The sequence below is a fragment of the Hippocampus guttulatus genome, chromosome 8, assembly GCF_054856545.1.
Source record: "Hippocampus guttulatus isolate MCC_2025c chromosome 8, RoL_Hgut_1.0, whole genome shotgun sequence".
NCBI lineage: Eukaryota > Metazoa > Chordata > Actinopteri > Syngnathiformes > Syngnathidae > Hippocampus > Hippocampus guttulatus.
In genome coordinates, this window is record NC_141268.1 from 3,872,221 (window position 1) to 3,892,500 (window position 20,280).

General features: G+C 40.9%; 1 protein-coding gene across 3 annotated transcripts in view; it reads right to left on the reverse strand.

The window, feature by feature from the left end:
- LOC147200870 (receptor-type tyrosine-protein phosphatase gamma-like) overlaps positions 1-20,280 on the reverse strand; it is a 365,530-nt gene that overhangs the window by 169,532 nt on the left and 175,718 nt on the right. For all 3 annotated transcript variants that reach the window (XM_086118198.1, XM_086118200.1, XM_086118199.1), the window contains 2 exons: positions 20,154-20,280; positions 3,180-3,328 (listed from right to left, as the gene is read on the reverse strand). The exon at positions 20,154-20,280 is cut by the window's right edge and continues 56 nt beyond it. In XM_086118198.1, coding sequence (XP_085974324.1) covers positions 3,180-3,328; positions 20,154-20,280 — 276 coding nt within the window. The remainder of the gene's footprint in view (positions 1-3,179; positions 3,329-20,153) is intronic.

The following is a 20,280-nucleotide window of genomic DNA, read 5'->3' on the forward strand; positions in this document are numbered from 1 at the left end:
AACATCCACTACAAGCTAGTTTTGCGAGCAACAAGAAGCTGTAGCGTCCATTAATGAAAAAGAGATTGGCTCTCATCTCCTGTCCCATGTAAATCCGCTTCAATTCCAAGCCACGACTCTCGGTTCCACAGAGATAAATAAATTGTGAGCGTTCATACACAAATTAAAAATTGCAAAGTGCAGTAGTTCGTGTTCAATAAGACAAGAGATACTGTAGGTGCATGTTGAGGCACAGCTATCCTGCAGCCAGAGATGATTGGCCTCTCTACACGCTGTTCTGTCATGTTCGGTGTTGAGTGCCGTGTGAAATTACGGTTTGGCGCGAAACATATCAAATTGCGTATCGAATTCCTCCTCAAACTGATTTTTTAGGGCTGACTGTCTACACTGTGTTTAGCAAGTGTCGAAAGGGGATTTGGTCCTGTTCAGACCCACCTGTCGCAACGATGACAGAACGAAGGCATCGTCCAACATGTGTCGTGTTTAACGTCATATAATTGCAACAGCAGCAACAATAACAAATACATGTCATTGAACTTGTATGCCGCTATCTCCCCACGTACTGATAAATCAATGTGTTCAATGTCTACGGTGTGCTCGATTTTTTTTTTCCGCTATGCACATCGATTGGTCCTCTCTGGTCTGGTGTATTGGGTCTTGGGACACCTGACAGTCAAACCCCAAGAAACACAATAAGTATGAGAAAAGTCTCACTGGAACTTCATATGTTGGCGATATTCAGAGTCATTCTTTTTTTATGTTTCACTGGTTTAACTTTTCAGACTATGCTGCTAAAATTCTCAGTGCATCATTTCCATAGCGTCCTATTTATTTATTTATTTTTTGAATACTCTTTATAATCCCTCAAGAGGAGATTCAAGTCACTATCTGCTCCATAGTTGTACTGCACACCACACGGAGATTCGGGTTACACATATTCAGGCGAGCAAGGAAAGATGTCGAAGTGAAAGAGGCGCTCGATCATGTTGTACCTCTCGAGTTGAGAGGAAGCTCGAACTGACAATAGTCAGGAAGAAACCAGACGAGCATGCTCACACAATCAGTTGTCATTTTTTTGCATTTCATTCCTTTGAAATCCTCAATCATTACCCTCCATTTATATTTTCCGCACTATAAGGCAAACCTAAAAGCATTCGATTTTCTCAAAACCCGACAGTGCGCCTGATAATCCGATGTGCCTTATATATGGATCAATATTCTGATTTCTTGGCGTAGTATTTTAAAAGTTATGTCAAGCACTTTGTTACAGATGCAGCGATTGTGAAAACTCTACATCAATGAAGCTGTATTGTTTTGTATTCCCTTTAGGGTAGCTCCATCTAGTGGATGCATAACATAAGCGCAGCCACTATTGTAGCTTCTGTTCTACGCACCTTATAAAGCGGTGCGCCCTATATATGATAACAGTTTGAAAATAGGCCATTCATTGAAGGGGCATCTTAACTCCGGAGGTCCTTATAGTGCGGAAAATACCGTACATTTAGAGTCTTTTATGTCTTGTTTGCCTGTGTGTTTTTTACCTGTCTTCATTGTTAGGCGTCCTCTAACCACTCATGTCTTTGTCCAGGTGTTTCTTATTGTTTCGTCTTTTTGCTTGTATTAAGTTCCCTGGTTTATTTCGGTCCTTGCCGGTTCTTTGTTATTCCTGGTAGTGTTAACATCCTCCTATCATGGTGAGTTTAGTCTGATTATGTGTTTCTTTTAATGTTTTTGGGCGGGTTTACTTTCGTTCATTTAGTTTTCGGATTATTCCAAAGTGCCATGTGTTCTTTTTTTTTTTTTTTTTTTAAACATTTTTGTCATTAAAATACTTTTTGAGAACACTCTTGCCTTACTGCCCTTCTTCCCTGCATGTGGGTCCTCCACGTAAACCTTTAATCATAACACCAAGTCATTCGATATGTGCTAATGCCACCCAAAATTGAATTCTGTAGGAAGAGCACAGATATGACAAGCTCCACAAAGGCCAAAGTGAAATCTCAATGAGAGAGATGTGCTAACCACTCATTCACCTTGCTGCACAGAAAATTTAATGCATTAAATGAGGGATTCAAATGAAATAAACTACAATAGTATGCAGCAATCTGTAAATGCGACAAGTCCCCCCATCCCGGCTGGAAAAAAAAAACAGCTATAAACACCCATTAACAGTAAACTACCGGTATTTTTTCTGATATAGAGTTATGTTTCATTATTCTGTGTATCTTACAGAGCTAGACGGTGAAGCCATCATAGCAGGATTCGTAAATAAACACTGCAGCTGCTTTTCTTGAAACACAATTCCTATTGCCTGATAGCGCAACTGCAATCACAATTGGTACAGCCACAGCATCTAATGATCTTTAATGTTCAAGCCGTTTTGGGGGGAGAAGTGAGGACGGTTACATTGTGTGTGTGTGTATATATATATATATATATATATATATATATATATATATACACACACAATGTAACCAAGAAAAGAATTTCCTCTCAAAATTTTGTACACTAGTGTCTGACTTTGAGTCTTTATATGTTAGTTAATATATGCATCTGTTTTTTGACGAATGAAAAATTATTGTTCAAAGTGTCCATGACAGGAAGATCACTATACCCATCAGATTCCATTTTTTTAATATACAGTCAAACCTCGGTTTTCGAACGTCTCTGTTCTCAACCAAATCGGTTTTCGACCAAAAATTGGTTCTCGACCAAACTGACCACACTTGAATGCGCCACTTGACTCCTCTCGCCTTCCTTCCATGAGGAAGTGATGCTTCCTCGGGTAGACGAGGAAAAGTCGCTTCCTCGTGTAGCGTTCCATTGGGAGCAGACGTGCCAAATAAAGATTTTTTTTTTAAAGAGCTTGGTTTCGATTTTCGAACAAATCGGTTTTCGAACAGCCTTCTGGAACGGATTATGGTCGAAAACCGAGGTCTGACTGTGTTATCATCATGATGTTACATGATCAACAACAATTGGTTACTTCCCTCCTATTTATTTGTCAGTGTGAACTCTGTGTCTTGTAATGTGAAGGATACTAAGAGGGAGGAAACAAAACGATGCAATTGCAAGTGAACAAAGGGAGTGGCTTTAAAATTAAGATGCTTCAGGTTCTACAAATATGAGCGCTGGACATTGTAAGTTGACATATGTGAAAGCCAGATAAATTTGTTTACCTCCACAGGGTAACGTCGGCCCTTGATGCTATGTTCAGAGCCCTCCGATCCGTTGCTTGGCCCCCAGTGAAACTCCACTTTCTCTGCTTTAAATCTCCCCGGTAGGCCTGCTCCTCTCACAAAATAATCATCTTTGAGCATAATGGCCACTGGAGGAAGGACACAAAGAGAAAATCAAGACATTATGAGTGAAAGGGACAACGCATCACACAGAGTTCCCTGAGAAACAACTGTACGCACAGTCTAGTATCTTGTCAGAAGCGTTTGTACCCCTTGAATTATACCACCACACAAACACAAGGAAAGGATACATAGTTTTCAAAATCTTGGGCAAATGAAAATCAAAAAAATGTGTTGTGCATTTGTGTTTATCAGCCTTAAGGGAGCCACGCTTTTCTGTAACTGCAAGTCTTTTGGGAATATGTCTCGACCAGCTTTTGCACATCCACGCACTGAACATTTTGTTGATTCCACTTTGCAAAAAAGCTCAAGCTCAGCCACACTCAGATGGAGAGCGTCTGTGAACAGCAATTTTCAAGTCCTGGGCTTGAGGACATGCTCCATTTTGTTTTCAATACAAAAAAAAATGTACTCCACAACCCGATGTACTCTTTGAGATTGTAAATTGTAAACAGCAACAATAGTGGTGAGTTTTCATGATTGAAAGAACCAACAAAATGTATTAAAATGATGACATTAATATGCAGGGTTTAACAGTTTTTAATAGTGGGGAATCAATTGGAGGTTTTTGAATTAATATCCCTTCATCAAATCACAACATTTGGAAAGATAAGTACAGTATATTTTTAAATTTGAATAGTTTTTGGTCAATGAATAAATATGCATGATTATAAACATCCATCCATCCATTTTCTGATCCGCTTCTCCTGACAAGGGTCGCGGGGCGCGCTGGAATATATCCCAGCTGACTTAAGGCAGTCGGCGGGGCACACCCTAAATGGGTTGCCAGCCATTCACAGGGCACACAAACCAACAACCATTTGCGCTCACAATGACGCCTAGGGACGATTGAGAGAGTGTACAATCAACCTACCGTGCATGTTTTTGGAATGTCTGAGGAAAGCGGAGAAAACCCACACAGGCACGGGAGAACATGCAAACTACATACAGCAGGGGTGTCAAACTCATTTCACATTGCGGGCTGCACACGGCCTCGTTAGATGTCAAATACTCTGCTATAAATAACCAAAATATCATGTCTTTCCTTTGTTTTGGTATCGTGAAGCACAAGGACATGAGGAAAAGGTTGACATTTAATGAACATATCTTTTACCAAACATTTCATGAAACACTTGAGATTTCCTTAAAAACGTGCAATTTACTTTGATCATTCACATACCTGTATATGCATTGCAACTGATCCCACTGATTGTACAAAGGCACACAACTTTCACAAGTAATTGGTATTGAAAAATATAGTCATGCATTTTAAGATTAAACGAGATTCATAAAAAAAGGATTTTTTTTCACCATTTACACATGTGCATATAAAATCAAAATTTAATCCCTGCCTACACATTACAAACTAAAGAGAAAACAGTGTGGCCCCTAGCGGATAATCCACAAACTCCATCTTATTAAAATTATTCATTCCGTGTCTTTTATGCATCTTTTTCATTTTTTAATTATCCTGCGGGCCTGATCAAACCCCATTGGGAGCCGGGTCTGGCCCGCGGGCCGTATGTTTGACACCCCTGGCATACAAGCCGGCTGGAGCCGGAATCAGACCCTACACCTCTGCACTGCGAGGCGGACGTGCTAGCCGGTCGACCACCATGTCACTTGACATTGTACATGAGATAGATAAATAGATAGATTGAGAGATATAAACACTTCTACATATACAAACCAATTATAGGGACGTGATTTAAAGACGATTTTAGCCTGCTTGATTCTACAGACGGCGCAACATTACTGTTACCATTGTACCCTTTATGAATTAAGAATCCTCAGCTGAACCACTGCCAATGTGACGCATGTGTCTCAACTAATTTTCATGAGCAGTTGATGAGCTTGTCATTTCACGCCTCTTGAGCTCCTGTTCCATTTCAGATAGAACCTCCATCCACCCATTTTCAATCTCGCTTCCCCACCATGCAGTTCTGTTGCATATTGAGAGCTTATCCTGCACCTATTGTTTCTTGCCACAAACGAGACTCAGTCAAATGTTTGCAGATTTCATTCCCTTCATTTGCGGATGTGAAGCTTTAGGTTTCAGTTAATCAAACGATGAAATGTTATCTGAATCTCAGTTTGCTGTGCTGAAGTATGTAGGTTTCCTCCGTTTCCATCATCGTGCTCAGTGGAGGTGATCCCTCTGCAGATAAAGCGCTCATCTGTCGTTTACAAACTGCAAGGTATGCATGCATTATTCATGCCAAAAGACAGGGACATTTGTCTTGTTAGCCATGCATTATGAAGAGGGGGAGAAGAACCTACATGCCATTTTTCTTTCACAGCTCTTGTTAGTGTTGCATTTTTACTGGGCTTTCAACATGCTACAACACCCACGGCTGATTTTTTTTTCTTGTGTCCACTGTTTAACCTGAATATGGGTATGGCTCTTGAAAATATTTGTACAATGTTGATGTCCGTCTATTTATTATTTCTTCTTTTAGTGTTGCCTCTTTTTTTATGCCTTCCCAGCAACTCAAAACAAGTGTTAATTGTATTTGCAGACATTAGTGGTTTACATGAAAAACAGAAGTTGGCTTTGACAGTGTTCAAACCACTATGTTTGCACAACCAACAGATTAAACTAAATTAAATGGTATGTCATGGTAAACATGGCACAAAATAAGCCATGTTCTGTGCATGTGTGAGAATCTATGGGATTGGAAAAAAAAAAACAGAGGCTACCAACTAACAAGCGGGTTTGTATGACAGTATGACAGAACTGTCCACCTTAAAGCATAGTTGTCGAACTCTAGTCCTTGAGGGCCGCTTTCCTGCAGATTGTATATTACTCCCTGCTGCAACACAACAGATTCAAATGATCAGCTCATCAGCAGGCTCTCCAGGAGCCTAATAACGATCCTGATTCTTTGGATCAGGTGTGTTGCAGCTTGGAGGGATGGAAAACGGAAGGATGACGGCCTCGAGAACCGTAGTTTGACACTTGTGCCTTAAAGCTGGCGGAAGGCTTTAAGCCTCATGTGACAAAACAGCAGGGGTACTTTGTGCCATGTGTAACTGCTCTAACGGAATTTAGAGGCTTGAACGTTGCTACAACCCCCCGCCGCCACCAAAAAAAAAAAAAACACACAAAAAACAACACCATTGCAAAGCACCATTCGCCAAAATTTCCTGACAGAAAAAAGATCCAGACAGACCAAAAAGATTAACTTAAATTGCACATTTCTTGACGCATTTATTCACATTCACATTTATTTTGTCAATATCTGAGACTAGCAAGCTGCCGGACAGCAAAACTAATGAGAGGCACGATGTGATCAGCCTGGCAGAAATACATTTTAACCTCACCGTTTAAATAGATAAATGTTTTAACATATCAATAATTATTGTGGGGCGGTTAGCGCGTCTGCCTCACAGTGTAAAGGGGCAGGGTTCGATTCTGGCTCTGGCCTTCCTATGTTGGGTTTGCATGTTCTCCCTGGGCCTGCGTGGGTTTTCTCCGGGTACTCCGGTTTCCTCCCGCATTCCAAAAACATGCATGACAGGTTAATGCAACACTCTAAATTGTCCCTAGGTGTGAGGATGAGCGCAAATGGTTGTTCGTCTATGTGCGATTGGCTGGCAACCAGTCTTCCCGCCTACTGCCCGAAGACAGCTAGGATAGGCTCCAGCACCCCCCCTCCCGGGACCCTGGTGAGGCCGACATGCTAACCAGTCGACCACTGCAAATCCACTGTAAATCACCAACCCTTCTTGGTAACGGTGGGTTGTAAAGCGCTCTCCATTCAGGTGTTCACTTCTCTGTTAGGTTCAAATGTACAATCCAAGGAATATCAAACCTATTTTTTTTCTTGATCTATCACTTTTAACAGTAAGTAATACATTGTTTTGCCGAACTTAGTGCTAAAAGTGTACTCAACATTATTGGCCAATTCTAATAACAAGCCACCATGGTGTTTAAACCTTGGGGATATTTCTAGTTCAGGAAAAGTGTCGCAGGAGTCCACTCTGATGTGCCCATCACAATAACCAGCTATCAAAGACAGCTCAGAAGTGGATAGTTGTTGTTTCCAGTCTCTTAGCAGAAGGCTGACTCTTCTGACAGACCCGGTTCTCATCAGTGATGTCAGAGCAGCAGCATTGTCAAGGTGAGGGCCACAGGCCTTCACCACATGTCCCAGTGTGAAGATCTTAGCCTCACATTGTCTCTGAAGCAGGCACATCGCCGTGTCTGATTTAAGGCGAGTTCCACGTGCCAGCGGTTCTTTAAGGAGCCAGTGTAAAGAGTCAGGATGCTTCATTTGTTTTTTGTGAAACAGTCGTCGCACTCTAAATAGTCCTTTGTAAAAAACATGGGATATATCCAAGTTTACATCCAATTAGGTGTATTTAGGGACTCAGCTAGACCCCCCCCCCCCCACAGCGCTCCGGTGTGACGCTGATGACAGGTCTCGAGAATAAAGGGGTGTTCACACGGCAACCGTTACTCCGGTGTAGCACCGGGGCTGCCCCCCATAGAGCATTCACACGTACAAAGTTATACCTGTGTAGCCCCTGAAAACAGCTTAAACTGGAGCAAATTTAACCCTGCTTAGGAGGTGGTTAAAAAATTTACTCCGGAGTAAATGCTAGTTTGCGGGGCAGCACAAATATAAAATGGGACGTGTGAACGCTACAGGGGTAGCCTCGTTGCGTGTGAGAAGAGTTGATTACATACGGGTATTGCATAACTTGCATCCTGGGTGTTTTGCACTTCTTTCCTTTCTCTCTCTCATCCTTTTACGGTGTCTGATAGACCACAGCATTGATTTGTCTGGAGAAGTATATACCATGGTTTTTCGATATGTCACAAACAAGGCGGGGAAAAGGAAGTACACTTTACGCATGTGCATGTTTTATTTCCGTATTATCGTATTGCATGACCGCAGAAACTGCAATGTGAACGCAAGTGGGGCTGCACCGGGGTTAACACGCCTCTCTTTAGTAAGCAACTTTATACGTGTGAACGCTCCACAAATATTTACACCGGTGTAAGATAAATCGCAACAAACTTGCCAAATGGACCAATCCATGCCCTCCTTTGGCAGGAAAAGGACGCTCTGTGGGACCCAGTGCAAATGGTAGCAGAAGAAGTCTACGACGATGGTCTTAGTAGTAAATTCGCAGGAGGATCAGAGCATGACAGTCGATGCCAAAGCATGGAAGACACCAAATTTTTTCATAATGAGGATTTGTCCTTTGAGGGATAATTTTGGTCAAATCCACTTCCACAAGTCTACCTTCCATCTTTTCCAATTCGCTGTCCCAATTTTAATAAAAAGAACTTTCCTCGTCAATATAGATTCCAAGGTATTATTTCAATCTACTTTCCTCCACATGAGGCCTCCAGGTAAAACATATCTGTTTATCAGCTTGTTGCCAATAGCTAGTGCTTCACTCTTTTTCCACTTAATGGTAAAGCTGAGGGTTGTTGGATTAAGCAACTGCTTTTGGTCCAATGCTAATAATTCTTATTGGTCACATTTAATTTGGGAGAAACAGGAAAAGCCTGTATTTTAATACAAGTTCAAGTCAGCAGTGGTGGAGCGCTAGATCTTGATGTCTGCAGCAAAGCAGTGGAAGTTGAGACCACGATAGCGGAATTATCTGACCAAGAGTGAAGTGAACCTTGTGACAACCTACTCAAGAGCAGAGCAGGGAATAAAAAATTACTCAAAAAAGCACCACACCATAGGACAGGATCAATAAGGATAACACATGAGCAACATCTGAAAATCTGGCCTATAGTGACTTGATTGAAAAGAGTAGGACATGTACCAGTGCGTATTTACACACACCATCCCATTTTTTCTTTCTTCATAACACGATTCCTACTGTTCGCCTCGATCCTACCTTTCTAGTAGTGCCTTTGTTTTTGGCATTTTTATTTGTATTTAACGATCCTGCAGCACTTACTTACACAAGAGAGAAGACTTGCTCAGCATTAGAGAGTCTGCACTAGGCCTTTTTTCACCAACTTTCACAAATCCACAACGTTTTTCGGCTGAAGACAGAGGGGGAAGCTTGCCAGTGTGCTGGTTGAGCTTCAAAGAGAGGATTTCAAACTCCGCTCCCATCGATTCATCTTGTAAAACTATGCTTCCCCCCCCCACCCCCCTCAAAAAAAGGGACATGCTTCTCCTTCTAACAAGCACCAGCAAGGGCATTGGATGATCTGCTGCTCTCTACTTCACTGAAACTTGGCTCACTGAACACATCCCACATGCCGCGTTACATGTGCCCGGTTTCCAACGTCACCACATTAAGGAGGTCTCAGTGAAAACAAAAGGCTGGTGGAATATGCTTGTGCAGTGGTGGCCAACCTGCGGCTTGCGAGCCGCATGCGTCTCTTTGTCTGGTTCAATGCGGCTTCCGGGCTTTCACACGACGTCGAAAACGCCTCGGCAGTGGCGATATTCAAACAAGGTGCTAACTACACAGAATGTACAACGTCAGCCTATCATCAATCCTGTTACTTGATTGACAGAGGGCAACCAATCAGATGACTTCATCACCGCTCATGCGCAAACAACGGTGCTAAGCGCTAAGCTAGTCAGCGAATTACCTTTGATTTTAGGGCAGGGGGGCCCAATACGTCGATCAGAATCGACCGGGAGCCAGCGATCTGGTCCCAATTCGACCGCAAGGGTTGGGAGGAGGAAATGGGTGGGGAAAAAAATATTTGTTTGTTTGTATCTTTAGCTTTCATTCATTTTCGGCCCGTTCCGACTGTTGCTCATCGTTGTGTGCGTGCATATGAGCGCGAGTGCACTGGTGGGCACCCGCCTGAGTGCGTGCGTGCGAGCGCGCGCGAGAATGGGTATAATGTAGCTCTTTGCAGTAACACAGTGAAAAAATTGGGTCTTCGTCTCTGACTGGTTGGCCACCCCTGTGGTAGTGCATCAGACCTGGGCAAAGTATGGGCCCGGGGACCACACAGAGTGACCAGATTCTCTGACCAACCCTCACAGTGTCCATGAAGTCAAAATAAAATGTATTGCGTTTATTAAGTTGTGCTTCTACTTCATGGGAACACGCGTGGACCCGAGAAAAAGCGATGTAGTAAGGAAAATGTCTCCAGCGTTGCCACTCGAGCGACATTTTCACTATATTTAGCAACTCTTCTGACCCATTCTGCAGCTATTATTCCAAAAAAGAAACTATGAGAACAATGGCACTCGAGTCAGCTACATTCTTATTTCTTGCATCGTGAAGGGAAGAGGACCAAGTCAATTTGGCCTGATAATTGGATGATCTTTGTTGACATTTTGGTGCCTGCACGGCTAGTTGTGTGGCAGGAAATGATGGCGGGCTATAAAGGCACACTTTCAAGAAAGTTAACAAGTGAAATCTCCACTATTTAGGCACGTTAACATCTGAAGACTGTAGGAGGTTTGGAGGGAAGCTTAAGATATGTATTGGGGACAAAATCTGAGTTATTCAAAGCCTGTATGAGATGTGGAATAATGAAAAACTGTGGTCTGACTCACCAGTGTCTTGACCACAAATCTGCTTAGGAGACATTTACTCCCCTTTAATAGAAAACCCTGGACCTTTCTCTCATGAAAAATGAAAGGCTTTCAAAACCCTGGAGGCCAGCGATTATTTTATTTCAAGGAAAGTTGAACCTGAACCGGTCTCACCTCCCAAACATAAAGCCGTGATCGTGTGAAAAGGGAGGTCAGAGCTGGTCAAGCGAAGTTTCAGTGTGATTTGCATCTCCTGCGGGTGATCGCCAGAAAGACCGGTGAAATAATCATGGCTCACTGCCACTGCAAAGCTGGGTAAATCGTCGTCATTGATCAGGGTCCTTATTCATTATTTATTTATCGAGATGTAGTGACTGATGCGGAGTGTCAGTTGTTCCGTGATGTGAGGATTTCAATGATAGCTGGTCTCTGGTTAAAAAAAACAAAACAACAACAACAAAAGAATATCACAGTTTACACAGTGTTAGTGATGGTCCCTTTAAGGTCCATGCTTTTATCCGGACCGTGGTCCGAACCCATACCAGAAATGTAACGCATATGTTATACTCGTTGCCTTTTGATCCTGTGTTCATAACGCTGAATGGCTTTTTCTTTTGCTTTCACATTTTGCAATCCAGAATAGCCCATTTCTATGTGAAGAAGAAAAAGTGAACTGCAATTGTAATTTGTAAACACTATTAGTCACTTTAAATTGAGTGTTGACTCTCTGCGTTATTTGCACAATTGTCATTGCGTCATAATTGTCGCGATAGTGGTCACTTTAGTTTGATTAAGGACTCTCGGCATAATTTGCACAGCTGATGTTGTTTGCTATGACCACACTAATGGTACCCGTTACCCTTAATGACTCTCTGTACTTATTCTATGTGTTATGTCCTCAATATTCTTTTTCTTATACTTGCATGTTGCTGTAATATGGGCTAAAACAGCCGGAGAGAAACAGCTTGTGTGTTTTTGTATATTTAACTAATAAAGTTTATTCTGATTCTGATAAGTGGTTTGTACCTTCAGGTAGAGCCTCTTTAGTTTTGATTTTTCTTCATTCGATTTGATCATCTGTGAGGAGTTTTGAAAGTGTCACTCCTTTCCCCTCTGGGATATTTCTTGTTAACAGCCATTTTCTGCCTGGTCATAAAGTTACATTTTCCTAACTTTACCCAGACTTCAATCCTAACACTAATACAAATCATAACCTTTTCTCGGCACTAGCCTACATAATAGAGGCAATTCGATTTGTGAAAATGCCAAGATAGCCCCTCCACACAAAAATAAATAAATAAATAAATAAAATAACTTCTGCAGAGTGCAACAAAGATTCAGCTCTTTGTTGTGTTTTGTTTGGATCAAAAGCCATCAATTACTCGTCCACCGTCTCAGAAATTATTTTCAGTTTACACTCATGATTAAATGGTGCAAAATAAAATAACTATGTGCTCGACAAACAGGTTAGTGCTGGGAATAAGACTAAATGATGTCAATCTACTAACCAAACAAATGTGGCATCTGCCTTTCAACTGAGGAGAATTTATCATCCATCTTTCTGACATCCTGGTATAATGAAATACCTGCAGCTGTCAAAGAGGGTCCATGAAATGCCAAGAAAACCGAATGCAGATAGCAGCGTGTTGATTCCGACATGCAGTGACACCAGAGTTGGCCCTTGTTATATTCTGCTTGTCTGAAATAGGTGCCGTTATCTGCATCAGGAATGTCTTGTTTCATATTGCACCTGTCTTGTTTCATAATAGGAGGAAGGGGAGTGATGCAGCAGATGTTTGACATACAGACATGCCGACGGAAACAAGGATTATTAGATGTGTCACACTGGTGTACATCCTCAGTATTCTGGTTCTCTTTTCAAGGGTTTCATTTTGTTACGTTTTTAAAATGTTATATATTGGAACCCAATTGTTGCAATTTCCTTTTACGATAACATTATAAATGTATTATTTAGAGAGATTATTTTATTTTTAGTAGTCATGATTCAGTTTTTTGTTTAGATTCCATTTGGTTTTGTTTCCTCTGTGCTTTTTGTCTTCCTCGTTTGGTTAACACAAGTGATGACAACAGGCGGAAACAAAACCAATCAGCTCCCTCAACCCTGAGTGTCTTGTCCAGGTGTTTCTTTTTGTCTCGTCAGTTTGCTTGTATTCAGTTTTGTGGTTTCTGTCAGTCTTGGTCGGATCATTGTTGTTGTCTGTCACATTGTTGTTGCTGTGTTGTCATGTTTTTTTGTTTTTCTTGCTGTAACATTATTTTGTTTCACTGTCATGTTTTTTGTTTGTGTTTTGGATTTAGTTCTTCCAGTGTACCCCTGTAAGTTTTTTTTTAAACTGCCTGGTTCTCCTGCCTCCCTGCTTTAATTTATTGTATTCTTTTTTTTTTTGGTCCACGGCCATCACAATAGTAGTTTTAGCCTGCTATGTCTCTTCATATTTAACTATTATGACTGCAAAGTCACAGACAAAGAAAACACATTTAGCTTGTTTGTCAGTGGTGAAGCCTGTTGTACTGATGATTAAGAAACAAATTACAGTATCTCAAACCACTAAATTGTTGCTAAGCAAATGGAATGAGTCAGTGTAAAGTAAAGATACAGTATACAGAATAGAGACTTTGCCACACACTTAAATCATACTTTGCATTAGATTTGCTTCTCTGGGCTTTCTCCTTTGAACTGCACTGAAAATGAACTGCCAATAAGTGAGCAACTGCTCCTTCATCCATCCATCCATCCATTTTCTGAACTGCTTGATCCTCACATGGGTCGTGTGGCATGCTGGAGACTATCCCAGCCGTCTTCGGGCAGTAGGCGGGAGACACCCTGAACTGGTTGCCAGCCAATCGCAGGGCACACAGAGACCAACAACCATCCGTGCTCACACTCATACCTAGGGACAATTTACTGTCTGTTACGATATTTTGCTTGGGAATTACTGTCCTCAACAATTGAGGTCTGAAGGGGCCGAGCCTGCTGGAGATAAAACATTAAAATGGCACCGTAGAAGAAGAGGGGAGATATGACAAAGAAGAAACTGAGCCAGATGAAGGAAAAAATGTTAGTCGGACCATTGATTTTTAGGAGTTGGTCGTCTACAAACGTGTGATAACACAGCATGTCTGGGTGTATACCATCCGTCTTAAAAATCAAACAATAATTCCAACAATTATCAATGAAGTGGACGTTGTGGACGTAGCACTATGGCCCAATATGGGAATTGGACCATTGATAAAAACAGACTTGCCAGAGTTGCTTAAGAGGTGAAGCAAATGGATGCAGAAAAAAAAAAAGAAGAAAGAGTCGCACACAGTGAGGTCCGTGGATGTAAACATGCCAAGCATGGAGAGGACGGTCTCAAGAACTACTGCTTCCAATCCACCGCAGGGACACATTTTCATTGAGATAAGATGGGATTTGGGGGCATGTTCAAGACGAAGTTTATATTTCACCACTTTCAACAAATATCACTGAAATGAAAGACTGAATCACAGCTGCAATCAACACAATGGAATGCAAAACCCTGAGGTGCTTTTGGAAGGAATTCTCCTCTTCGTTATTTATGCTTCTGGCGGTACAAATTGTCACATTGAGTATTTGTAAAACACAAGTCCAAAATAAAGTTTTCTATTGTTTTTCGGTTTTGAAATATTCCCCTCTGTGAGACGTCATCTTACCATGGTGGAGGGGTTTGTGTGTCCCAATGATCCTAGGAGCTAAGTTGTCTGGGGCTTTATGCCCCTGGCAGGGTCACCCAAGGCAAACAGGTTCTAGGTGAGGGACCAGACAAAGCACGGCTCAAAGACCCCTTATGATGATTAAAATTAATGGATCTAAGTTTCCCTTGCCCGGACGCGGGTCACCGGGGCCCCCCTCTAGAGCCAAGCCTGGAGGTGGGGCTCGTTGGCGATCGCCTGGTGGCCGGGCCTCCACCCATGGGGCCCGGCTGGGCTCAGCCCGAAGAGGCAACGTGGGTGGTTCTCATGGGCTCACTACCCATGGGAGGGGCAAAAGGGGTCGGGTGCAATGTGAGCTGGCCAGCAGCCAAAAGCGGGGACCCTGGCGGTCCCATCCTCGGCTGCAGAAGCTAGCTCTAGGGATGGAGTTCTTGCAGGGAAGGAGTTCAAGCTTGTGTGTGAGGTACAGAAGTTACGACTGGATATAGTCGGACTTGCCTCAACACACAGCCTGGGTTCTGGTACCAGTTCTCCCGAGAGGGGTTGGACTCTCTTCCACCCTGGAGTTGCTCACGGCGAGAGGCGCAGAGCAGGTGTGGGCATACTCATTGCCCCCCGGCTCAGTGCCTGTACATTGGGGTTCACCCCGGTAGACGAGAGGGTTGCCTCCCTCCGCCTTCGGGTGGGGGGACGGGTCCTGACCGTTGTTTGTGCATATGCACCAAAGAGCAGCTCAGCGTACCCACCCTTTTTGGAGTCCTTGCTGGAGAGTATTCCGGCTGGGGACTCCCTTGTTCTGCTGGGGGACTTCAATGCTCACGTGGGCAATGACAGTGAGACCTGGAAGGGCGTGATTGGGAGTAATGGCTTTTTTTGTTATTGGACTTCTGTGCTCGTCACGGATTGTCCATAACGAATACCTTGTTCAAAGATAAGGGAGTCCATATGTGCACTTGGCACCAGGACACCATGTTATTTATGACTCACCCTGTATATTTTAGCATCCAACCCACACCATGGTGGAAACTCCACCAGCCACCATTGTTGATAGTTCGTAGATAAAATGTGCCTGCATACATCTAGATATCATTGCAATATAGCAGGGGTCGGGAACCTATGACTCATGAGCCAGGTGTGGCTCTTTTGATGATTGCATCTTGCTTCGTTCGCATCAAAATACCCTCTGGGAGACAGCAGAAAGAAAGTGTGCAAGCTACTGAGCAGGGTGCAAGCTGGCCAGCAGCAACTCCATTTATGGACCCGGCAAGGTGACTATAATTCTGCTAGCTTTGCTGAATGTTTAGCAATAGTGAGGAATGAAAAACATTCACGTTAATGGTGAGTATTCTAACAACATTATTTAAAAGAACCAATTCAGAAGCTTATTATATGGACATTTTGTTGAATTCACTTTTAAAATATATTCCATGCCTCTCACTGAAATACATTTCCAAATATTTTGCTTTCATGGCTGTCTTGGTCAAAAAGGTTCCTGACCCCTGCAATACAGGAACACACAGTTCCTCCATGCTTGCTCAGTACAATAAAGTATGTCAAAAATGATAGTGAAACAATAAAACGAACAAGAGGTTGAAGGTTTGAAATTGACACATTCAATAAAAAACTAACAGATATGCTCAGTTACAACAACGATAAGAAAACACGAATAATATGTGGTGACTTTAACATTGACTTATTAAACCCAAATGGACACAAAAAAACAACCGACTTCATAAATACTATGTACAGCAACAGCTTTTTCCCAGTAATCCTGAAACCTAGCAGAATAACAGTTGACACGGCCACATTAATAGATAACATATTTATAAATAAGATTGACCATAAAATGGAAAGTGGACTTCTCATTAATGACATAAGTGACCACCTACCTGTTTTTGCAGTTTTTCATAATTATTTTGATAGGAAAGCTAAATCAACAACTCGCATAACAGAAATAAGACTAAGAACCCAACGCTCCACCGACGCCTTTAAGCAAGACCTAGAAAAACAAAACTGGACCGAGGTCTATTCAAACGAAGACCCAAATACAGCGTTTGAAGTATTTCAGTCTACCATAATCTCCTTATATGATAAACATTTTCCATTAACTAAAGTCTCCAAAAAGTATAAAGACCCAAGTAAGCCATGGATAACGAAAGGCATAGAAAACGCATGTAAAAAGAAAAACAATTTATATAAATTGTTTTTAAAATTGAGAACTGAAGAAGCAGAAAAAAAATATAAGACCTATAAAAATAAACTAGTAAATATTATAAGAACCAGTAAAAGAGATCATTATCATGCAATATTAGAGCAGAATAAAAGTAACACACAAGAAATATGGAAGATACTTAACCAAGTAATCAGAAATAGTCCTAAAAAAATGGATTATCCAGAGTATTTTATCAAAGGCAAAAATACTATTTTGGAAAAAATTGCAGAAATAGCAACTGAATTTAATGAGTATTTTGTCAACATCGGCAGTAACCTAGCAAAACAAATTCCTGATCCAACAAACTTGTTTGAAATAGATAGATATGTAGAAAAAAACTCCTCCACGATGTTCCTTACTGCTGTAAAACAAGAAGAAGTATCAAATATTATAAAAACTTTTAAAAATAAAAAGTCAACTGATTGCTTTAATATTGACATGACAATAATAAAGCAGATTATAGAATATGTAGTGCGACCTTTCACGCACATATGCAACCTGTCATTCAAAGCTGGTATCTTTCCATCAAAAATGAAAATTGCTAAAGTTATTCCAATCTATAAAAGTGGAGAAAGACATCGGTTTACAAATTATAGACCAATATCACTACTACCACAATTTTCAAAAATATTAGAAAAACTATTTTCTCGCAGACTTGATAGCTTTATACAAAAGCATGCGCTGTTAAGTGAGAATCAATATGGCTTCAGGGAAAAGCGGACCACCTCAATGGCAGTTATGGAGTTTGTGGAAGCAATAGCCACTAATATAGACAACAAAGAATTTACTGTTGGGGTTTTCCTAGATCTAAAAAAAGCTTTTGACACAATAGATCACAGTATATTATTGAAAAAACTAGAAAGATATGGCATTAGAGGTGTAGCTTATAAATGGATAAAAAGTTATTTAGAAAACAGATATCAGTACGTGCAACTCAACAATAAAAAAACGAATCAACTAAAAATCACTCGCGGAGTTCCTCAGGGGTCAGTGCTTGGTCCAAAACTATTCATCTTATATATAAATGATATCTGCAAGGTCTCAAAACAATTTAAATGTGTCCTATTTGCTGATGATACAACTTTCTACTGTTCTGGAATAAATCTGAAACAGCTCCTGACAACCGTAGAAAACGAATTAAACAAATTAAAAAACTGGTTCGACAGAAATAAATTGTCACTTAACCTGAAAAAATCGAAGTTAATTGTTTTTGGCACAAGACCAATCAAACACCAAGCTAAAATTATGGTAAACTCAATTGAGATAGAAAGAGCGTATGAAACCAAGTTTCTCGGATTAGTAATAGACTCAAAACTATGTTGGAAGCCACATATCGATAACGTAAAAAGAAAAATAGCCAAAACCGTAGGGATCCTCTACAAAACCAAGGAAGTGCTAAATAAGAGATCTTTGTACACATTGTACACTTCATTATTATTACCATATATGACCTACTGTGTGGAAATATGGGGAAATGCCTGCAAAACAAACACACTCCCTATTCTCAACCTACAAAAAAAAGCAATTCGAATTATTAATAGATCAAAATATACGGAACCCACAAATCCACTATTTATCAAATTAAATACGATGAAATTTTATGACCTGGTTGACTTTAAAATCGCCCAATTAATGTACAAAGCACACAATAACCTGCTCTGCCAAAACATTCAGAAGTTTTTCGAAATTCGAGAAAGCAGCTATGATTTAAGAGGTACCAACTTATTCAAAAAACTCAAAACAAGAACAAACATCAAGCAAAGAAGTGTATCTATCAAAGGTGTTAATCTGTGGAATAATCTCGAAACGGACCTGAAAATGAGTAAATCGCTTGCTGAGTTAAAAAACAAATTCAAAAAAATAGTACAAACAACCTACATCAATCAGAGTTAAAATGATAAATTCAAAACATTAAATATAATGATAAATCAGAACTAAGTTGATAAATAGAGAAAGGTATATAAATATCCATTATGAATTTAAGAGAAAATTGACACAAGAGTGTCAGGGTGTGGAAGTATATAATCCCGATACAAACCAAAAGTTGTAAAAATATCACGGTTAAGGGTAAAGTATGAGCCTTAATGGAGACTTCTTTCTTCTTACTTTTCTGATTGATATAAAAATGATTTATTAGATACAATCACATAACGGGGTAGGACTAGATACGTTTTTTACTTCTTCCTACTCCCTTGAACATAATAACTGTGTTGAATGAAGATTGATTTCTTTCTTTTTACTTTTTTTATCTACCTTATTTTCTGTCAAATTATTACTGTATATATGTTTTATGTTCAATAAACAAACAAACAAAGGTTTCATTTTTTCAGACAGTGGATTGTACCGATGAAGGCTGAAGTGACAGCCGGAACTGTCAGCTTAGGTAAGACATTTTCTCTTCACAAAAAACAAAAACCAAAAAAAGACCACTGTCTGGAAAAAAAGAAAACTTCAAACTGTTTTAACGAATCAGAAGACAAGATGAACATCATGGTGCTAATCGAATGTACAGTTGGCTGTGAATGTGAAAGCCCATTGAAAAGCATAAGCTCAGTTATCTCACGTGCGAACATTAGGCTCTGCCTCATCACTTTTAACCAAAGATTAAGTACATTTGTTCATGTTTTTCAGAGTTTTTTTTTTTTACTGTTCATGTTTCTAAATCTGGAAAAAAAATGGAGGCCAATCATCATCCTGGAATAGATTGTTGGACCTTTGAGGTCACAATGTATTTACAGTACCGTACCGGTTACCTCGTTTTGCCGTTCTGATATTTCAAGGTAATGAATGCCACACAAGCAACTGGTTTATGAGGTAGTGTAGGAATGCATCATTGCGAAGCATAGGAAAGCATGTTTTGTTACCGCTGTACTTTGCATTTGATTGTTTTACATGCACGGCCTGGAATTGTTTATCACTCAATGATTTACTGTAATCATGACTATGCTACTGTGTTACCGTAAGATAGTTCCAACTTATGGGCTCCCTGTGTGGAGTTGGCATGTTCTCCCCATGCCTGTGTGGGTTTTCTTCGGGTACTCCAATTTCCTCCCACATTCCAAAAACATGCATGGCAAGCTGATTGAACACTCGAAATTGCCCCTATGTGAGGGTGAGCGCGAATGGCCGTTCATCTCTGTGTGCAATGCGATTGGCTGGCAACCCGCTCAGGGTATACCCTGCCAACAGCACGAAGACAGCTGGGATAAGCTCCAGCACGCCCCGCGATCCTTGTGAGGATAAAGTGGATCGATAAATGGATGAATGGATGGATGGCAAATGAAAAAAGAAAAAACTTGAATCACTACCACGGTATGAAATAGGACCCACTACGATATGTGGTGGGAAATTGCATTCCCTTCCGGAGACTTGGACAGACCTACTTGCATATGTTTACCGTACCTGTTTTACCAGTGTTCTTCATCGACGTCTTATTCGAAGATTCAGCGTCAAAGCCTTCCAGTGTAATTTCCTGAAACTCAGTGGATATTTTCGCATCTTCGTCCAAAATGTTGATCGGTGACTGGTT